This window comes from Coregonus clupeaformis, chromosome 23 (assembly GCF_020615455.1).
Source record: "Coregonus clupeaformis isolate EN_2021a chromosome 23, ASM2061545v1, whole genome shotgun sequence".
Taxonomy (NCBI): domain Eukaryota; kingdom Metazoa; phylum Chordata; class Actinopteri; order Salmoniformes; family Salmonidae; genus Coregonus; species Coregonus clupeaformis.
Window position 1 is genome coordinate 23,888,688 of NC_059214.1, and position 8,375 is coordinate 23,897,062.

General features: G+C 40.8%; 1 protein-coding gene across 2 annotated transcripts in view; it reads right to left on the reverse strand.

Annotated features, from left to right (window-relative positions):
- LOC121536726 (aryl hydrocarbon receptor-like) overlaps positions 1-6,675 on the reverse strand; it is a 44,645-nt gene extending 37,970 nt beyond the window's left edge. For both annotated transcript variants that reach the window (XM_041844185.2, XM_041844184.2), the window contains exons 1-2: positions 5,959-6,675; positions 4,284-4,471 (exon numbers count right to left, since the gene is read on the reverse strand). In XM_041844185.2, the coding sequence (XP_041700119.2) occupies positions 4,284-4,471; positions 5,959-5,999 (229 nt within the window). In that variant the 5' untranslated portion in view covers positions 6,000-6,675. The remainder of the gene's footprint in view (positions 1-4,283; positions 4,472-5,958) is intronic.
- Positions 6,676-8,375: the final 1,700 nt, after the last annotated feature.

Here is an 8,375-nt window from a genome sequence, read left to right on the forward strand (position 1 = left end):
ACAGAATAATTTGGTATTTACTGGTGGTGCTTTAGGTTTCAGGCACTCCTGCTCTTATCCCTTATAGGCCAAATGCAGCCATTTTATATCAATATCAAATAATTTCTGGGTAACAATTAAGTACAATACTGTAATAGAGTTCCATTAAAATGGACAAAAATAGCTTTTTAGCAATAAACTATTTCTCAAGCAAGAATACTGCTAGGACTGTCTTGGAATGGTCTGAGTGGGGAGGGGAAAACTGAAAACAAGCTGTTGGCAGAGAGGTTTGGAACTCTCGTTATTATTGGTCTATTAACCAATTTACTGCATGGTGATGTCACCATGGAAAGTCGAAACTCCCGCCCATGCAAACCTGCTGATTAGAAGGTCCTGCTGGTTTTAAAAAATCACACTTTTACATTGTTAGTTTCATCAGCTGTTGTACAATATGATACAAAACACAGGAAAAACTGAATTTTGACAGCACTGGGCCTTTAAGGCTGGCAGAGGAGGGATGCAAGAAGGCCTGAAGACAAGGGAGAGAGGAGGCAGCTGGGATGGATAATACTGTCAGACAGATTATACGGGCTCTGCTAGGCTTTGTTCAACTTGTACAATACATTTAATTACACACACAGCAACAACACTGGACTATGGTACAACACACACATCCTGCTGCCGAGATAAACAAACAGGTATAAAACAAAAAATACAGAACATGGTGTCCCTACCATAGCACAATGCTAGTTCACTCTGGTTGTTATTAAACCAATACTACACAGCATTAACTGCAGGTAGACTTCATTCATTAACAGCAATTAGTTGGGTAATGATGGTGGTGGCTACATGGACTACTAGCCACCATACAGATGCGTGGACGGTAATGAAGAGCTAACCCAACTCTCCATAAACTACCCACCCTAATCCCAGCACACAGAGCAGCATTTGGTCTGTTTACATACAACAAATTATGGTGGGACACACAGACACATAGCGAGAGGCTATGGGCCTGCAGGCAGGCAGGTAAGCAGGCAGGCAAGGGCCATGATGGGCTGATGTTGTTGATAAGGCTGCAGGTTAAGGTTCACTCTCTCGTCATGTACTTCCTGAACACTGGCAATTAATCACTGACAAGTAAAAGAGGGCTTGTCAGCACACTTTAGCCTGTGACGCTGAAATACAATATCAACAATATATTTTGACAGGCTGAAGACGTGTTAGACACCTAACACAATAATCAATTAACACATATTGCACCTATCATGAGGTTTCATATTCAAGCAAAGTCAAGCAACTTCAGAGATGAATCAACCCCTCGATGACCTGAGAAATTACTAGATTTATCAAGGTTAAAATACTTTTCATTTGGCTTTTTCAACTTATTAAAGCGATAGATGATTTAATCCCATAACTAAGGTCTGGTCTGGATTCTCCCCCCACCCCTTCGGGCAGCATTTCCAAAACTCGGTCCTCGGGACCCCACGGGGTGCACATTTTTGGTTTTTGCCCTAGCACTACACAGCTGATTCAAATGATCAAAGCTTGATGATTAGTTGATTATTTTAATCAGCTGTCTAGTGCTGGGGCAAAAAAACAAAATGTTACCCCCTTTGGGGTCCTGAGGACCAAGTTTGGGAAACCCTGCCTTAGGGCATCTCCAACCCTCTCCGCAAAGTATTTGTACGTGTGCACTTAAGGCATCCCCCTCCCTTCACACCGGAAAAACGACACATTTGCAATATCTCCCCCCAACACACTGGTATCACGAGCCTCGGATCCCGTCCATCTCACCCCAAACAGCCATTTCAAAAAGCTACACTCTTAAACAAACATTGCTCTTCCTCCATTTCATAAATTCTTTAAACCCTGAGGTTTCTCTCAATTATTAATGCGTCGAGTGCATCCAACGCCCGCATTGCAGCATTCTCTTTTAAAGATCACTTCCTAAAATAACAAAGTCTTTCCCTAACAACATAGGAGAGAAAAAATACAAATCCGTCCTCCTTGCATGCAATTATTTTGTTCCCTCACACACACTTCTCGGTTTTTAATGGAGCCCCTGCTTTCTCTTCCATCCTTAACTCCAAATACAGGCAGAGTCACGGGCCTCTATGAAATATTGAGGCCCCTTCTTCTTCTCCAGGATGAAATAATGTGCTGGCTGCTGCACTAGCTGGGGCTCTTTCCTTCCACATAACAGCTGATATGTGCTATGAAGGCATCGGGAAACACAGGCCACATGAGAGACCCAGGAGCTCTATTGTTTTGACATCTTGATAACAGTTCTAGGGATGGGAGCATGAATAAGGAGGTTTAGAAAACCACAGTGGCTCCACACAGTCCTTCCCACGATGATGCGCAGCAATTACGGCTCTGTTCAACTACTTAGTGTACAGGCAAGACAGCACAGGGATGCTGAAACAGGCTCAGGCTAACTGCTCTGACAGCTCTCTGCTCTGATGCTGTTTAAGTAGAGCATATTTTTAGGATAGGCTTTAGCTACATACTATACAGTGAGAGAAAAAAGTATTTGATCCCCTGCTGATTTTGTACATTTGCCCACTGACAAAGAAATTATCAGTCTATAATTTTAATGCTAGGTTTATTTGAACAGTGAGAGACAGAATAACAACAAAAAAATCCAGAAAAACGCATGTCAAAAATGTTATAAATTGATTTGCATTTTAATGAGGGAAATAAGTATTTGACCCCCTCTCAATCAGAAAGATTTCTGGCTCCCAGGTGTCTTTTATACAGGTAACGAGCTGAGATTAGGAGCACACTCTTAAAGGGAGTGCTCCTAATCTCAGCTTGTTACCTGTATAAAAGACACCTGTCCACAGAAGCAATCAATCAATCAGATTCCAAACTCTCCATCATGGCCAAGACCAAAGAGCTCTCCAAGGATTTCAGGGACAAGATTGTAGTCCTACAAAAGGCTGGAATGGGCTACAAGACCATCGCCAAGCAGCTTGGTGAGAAGGTGACAACAGTTGGTGCGATTATTCGCAAATGGAAGAAACACAAAAGACCTGTCAATCTCCCTCGGCCTGGGAGATTGACAAGATCTCACCACGTGGAGTTGCAATGATCATGAGAACGGTGAGGAATCAGCCCAGAACTACACGGGAGGATCTTGTCAATGATCTCAAGGCAGCTGGGACCATAGTCACCAAGAAAACAATTGGTAACACACTACGCCGTGAAGGACTGAAATCCTGCAGCGCCCGCAAGGTCCCCCTGCTCAAGAAAGCACATATACAGGCCCATCTGAAGTTTGCCAATGAACATCTGAATGATTCAGAGGTGAAAGTGTTGTGGTCAGATGAGACAAAAATCGAGCTCTTTGGCATTAACTCAACTCGCCGTGTTTGAAGGAGGAGGAATGCTGCCTATGACCCCAAGACCACCATCCCCACCGTCAAACATGGAGGTGGACATATTATGCTTTGGGGGTGTTTTTCTGCTAAGGGGACAGGACAACTTCACCGCATCAAAGGGACAATGGACGGGGCCATGTACCGTCAAATCTTGGGTGAGAACCTCCTTCCCTTGAAAATGGGTCATGGATGGGTATTCCAGCATGACAATGACCCAAAACACATGGCCAAGGCAACAAAGGAGGGCTCAAGAAGAGGCACATTAAGGTCCTGGAGTGGCCTAGCCAGTCTCCAGACCTTAATCCCATAGAAAATCTGTGGCGGGAGCTGAAGGTTCGAGTTGCCAAACGTCAGCCTAGAAACCTTAATGACTTGGAAAAGATCTGCAAAGAGGAATGGAACAAAATCCCTCCTGAGATGTGTGCAAACCTGGTGGCCAACTACAAGAAACGTCTGACCTCTGTGATTGCCAACAAGGGTTTTGCCACCAAGTACTAAGTCATGTTTTGCAGAGGGGTCAAATACTTATTTCCCTCATTAAAATGCAAATCAATTTATAACATTTTTGACATGCATTTTTCTGTATTTTTGTTGTTGTTATTCTGTCTCTCACTGTTCAAATAAACCTACCATTAAAATTACAGACTGATCATGTCTTTGTCAGTGGGCAAACATATAAAATCAGCAGGGGATCAAATACTTTTTTCCCTCACTGTAGTAGCCCTGTGCAATGCTAACACGCCCTTGTGCTGTACAAAGTGAGGGATCAGTGGCCCCCTGTCTGCATCCAATGAGCATCTTTATGTCTACACAGAAAGCACTACATGTCAGGAAGCACTCGATTGAGGACCTCAAACTAAGGGCCCTATTCAATCAATAGTTCCAGAGCAATAAGGGGGTTCTTTGTGGACTACTTCTTACCAGTGAAGAAGTTCTTGGCCCGGAGGTAGCTGACACTAAGGCGGAGGATGGAGAGTTTGTCCAGGCTGGTGGTGACCTCCTCTGGGAAGGGTAGGAGGCTGGCCAGCCTCTCCAGCTCTCCATTTAGACGGTCCCGGTGGCGCTTGGAGGGGTTTGACTTGGCCCCTTCTGATGGGGGCTGTTTCACCCTGAGAGAGAGAAGGAACCATTCATTTAAACGTAACATTTTTACTGAAAATTGTAGGGCGGTCTTATGATAGATTATAATTATTTGTATTAATTATTAGGGCAATATTAACAATTATTACCACTATCAATATTATTACAAATGATCATTTTGTAGAAATAAATGAATAATTTAAATAATGTTTAAAAAAAATAATAATTAACATTACAATTATCAAAACATAAAAAGGAAAATACAAAACATATGAATTTCCTTGTGTGAATGACACAATCTTTTTTATTGTTAATATGCTTTGAGTTATCATGTGTAGTACTCCTTCAACAACCAACTCATGCTATAACAAATCATTTCAATAAATGCCCCCAGAGCACTGAATGCACTGCAGGCAATGTGCCATGAACATCAACACATTCTCCAGTCACAAGAAACAATGTTGGTTCAACAAAGATGTATGTATGTAAACAGATGATAGGCCTATATTCATGTTAGGCCAATTGTCCATATTAAATTACTAAATTACTAAATAGGCCTATTTCAAAATAATAATACAGAGGCTATAAATGGAAATGTAATAATAGTAATAATAATTATATAATTATTGCACTACAAAAAAGCCATTTGTTGTATGAATTTGCACAGTGCATTTTGGCACATGAATGGTTCTAATTCAGTGAGGAATTTCAGCAGGTGCTAGGTGCAATTTCTCTTAAATATCTGAAAGGGCTTGCCTTATGCACCTGTACCTCCATCACAATCATTGGACATTGTCCCATTCGTTTCTATCAAACATTTTTACCCAGAGCCAACGAAAGGTAGTGTTGACATAAAATCGCGCAGGATATTTGCAGCTGTGGTAGAATTGCATCATTAAAGTGGAAGTAAAAACGTTATTCCAAAATGCAATGCTTACAGTTATAGACTTTGGTTTACATAAAACATAAAAAAAATTATGCTATGAAGTTACAAGTAAATGTAGACTACACGTGATAACAAAATAACAAATGCACCAACAATAATTTATGAAGGCAAGTGCAAGTGAAACGTTCGAGAGCAAGCTACTTTAAGCTTACTGGGAAATAGAATTAAATATCGAATTACGATCACATTCGATATCCACAAAATGTTGTACTATTGATTTATGGTAGCCTATATATTCTGTAACAAATGAATACTCGTATAGTAAAATAAACTGTTATACAACGTGAGTGCCTGTTCGAGGCCTTTCTGACACTGTCCTGTAGGGCGCACTAGAAGTAGTTTATTTATCCTGTCGTGCGCCATCGATTTATCAATTTAACTCAGGTGAAAATATGCTATTTAAGTTTAAACAATAGATGACAGATTGACATCTATTTCGAGCTGTCATGGGATGGCCTTCTTACAACTGAAGCTAAAAGGGGATAGCTGGTATGGGTGCAGGGCTTTGAACATTACGTTATTTCTGTTTGCAAAAATACCTTTCAATTCATAGAAATACAATGTACTTACGCTCTCTGGACTGGTTTTCTCCTTTTACGTCCAGCATACATGATGTGGCTGTATTGCAAGACCGATGAATCTCCCAAAATAATATTGGCGTACAGTTGCCTTCGACCTACATACAGCCCACAAGAAATGTTGTTAAACTAATCCTTCAGATGAAGAACGTAAACACATTAGCGAGAGGCCAACCACATCTAAAGGAAAAACAACAAATAGTGCTACTTTTAGTTTATATTTTCACATTCAACTGCGCGCTGATCCAGAGATGGGAGAATAATTATAATTTCTATAAATGCATGGTGATGCATGGCATCGTTGCGCGCTCAGACTTCCCTCCAGACTGCCTCCGTTAAAAATGATACAATTAATTAAAGTTTCTATGCTGTTTATAATCCATCAACAAGATTAATTGGTCTACAAAACAATGCTTCAAACCAATATACAACCCAAGTAATTATTCTCCTCGTATAGCGGAATGGTGATCTAGATCTGCAGTGCCAGTGCGCTTAGAAAGGCTCAATCCCCTTCCATGCACCTTCCATGCACCTTTCCAATGCTTTTCCAGGCTATTTTTTCATATTTTACACTGATAATAATAGAACAACGTTGTTAGGATTATTATTTTATATATTGTATATTAATCATATGCTAAACTTCCGCTATTCTCAATTATCGAGTTAGGTTCGGTCACGCGCATCACTCTGCTAGGATCCGGGGCACAGATTTGGGCGGACACGCGCAATCGGCATTAGGCAAGCAAGAGAGGTCTGCGGGTGCATCATGAGAAAATCTCCTGGAAACACAAGCAACCACGTCAATGTTTGCGCGTTCCTGAGCCGCCCGTTTCGTCCAATCAGAGTGGAGATGAAAGAGTCGCGGTTAATGTTGAGCCTAAGTGGCCTTTGCTGTATGTGGGTCAGAGGTCAGACTTTTAAATAATGAAACCATGCAATTCTAAATAGTTTATCATAGCCATGGTGTTGAGATGCAATACATTTAAAAAAAAGATTTTTGACCACAGTCCTACACTTTTGTGCCATAGCCTACATTTGATTCATAAAAATGTATACAGACCTGCTGATATGTTACAAAATAAAAAAAATAGGCCTAACTCTTTGCATATAGATTCAAACTTTTTTCATTTTTAATTATGGACGTGCTGGTAATAATATGCCTGGAATTTGATCTATCTAGAACTAGGCCTAATAAAACATATTACTGCTAGAAAGCAGTTGAGCCTCTCACAACCTTAACAAAATGTACACAGGCACGCTCAAGTGAATGTTTTCACACAACAGACACAATAAAACTATGAAAATGCATACATGGAGTCATGTGACTGGCGATCCTGATGCTGAGACAGCAGGGCCTATATATCCTGTGCTACGTGAAGATGAGAGAGACACATATAGGATTATGTATGTTGAGCAGAGCCTTTTGTTTCTCAATACAACACATAGTTAGTGGCTGGTAGCTCACCACACATATCATTGAGCCTGCACCACAAATATGTTGTTTATGATTTTTTCATGGCTTTTGGGGAATTGTACATTCTGTGTAGTGTACCAAAATGAAGCAGTGTACATAATATGCTAAAAGTGATGAAAATAGTACAAAATGGGTAAGGTTTGGGACATTTTGTTTGTTGTTGGAAACCACTTAAACTATAAAAAATAAATATGAACCACAACCAACCTGCAATTCTCACTAGCATTTCAAAATGTCAACTGTCAGTCCCACCCACTGCTCAGAGCAGACAAAACCAAATATGATGACTGAATACATTGTTCATCTTCCCTGCTTTGACTTTTCTTGTATTCATTGTGTGGGGACCAGGCAGTTTTGTTTAGTTGTATGTCGGTTAATTTGTTTGTTTGCTCTGAAACACAAAACACCAAGCCAAATGGATAGCAGAAATCCCATGGGCCTTGATGAGTGTTTCTGCCAGGCCAGCCAGAGTGAGGTTGTGTGTTTGTTTAGACACAACCAGTCCCAGGAGCCATCACCTCCTTTCCCCTCCTCTCCTCCTCTCCTCACCACCACAGCTGTGAATGTGTTTTCCATGCTCACTCAGATCCCAGCAGGACCAGAGAAAAAAATAAAAGCTGTGTCTCTCTTTTTTGTGCAAACCGCAGAGGGCTTTTTGGCTAAGTGACTACATTTGGTAGTGAATAGAATACTCAATGTGTTATTGTGTCTGAGGGAGGTGTCAAATTTGTGATTTCCTGTCTACTCTGCACCTTATTCCAAAGCTGTGAATGGTTCATAATGGTCAAAATATTGCACTGTGGTAACCATCATGCAGTGTTGGGGAACCTACTCTAAAAATATAGTTTAACAAGCTACCAATTACTTCACACTGGAAGAAGTTAAGCTACACTAAAGACAAACATAGTTCACTTAAATAAAGTTACTTTGAAAAA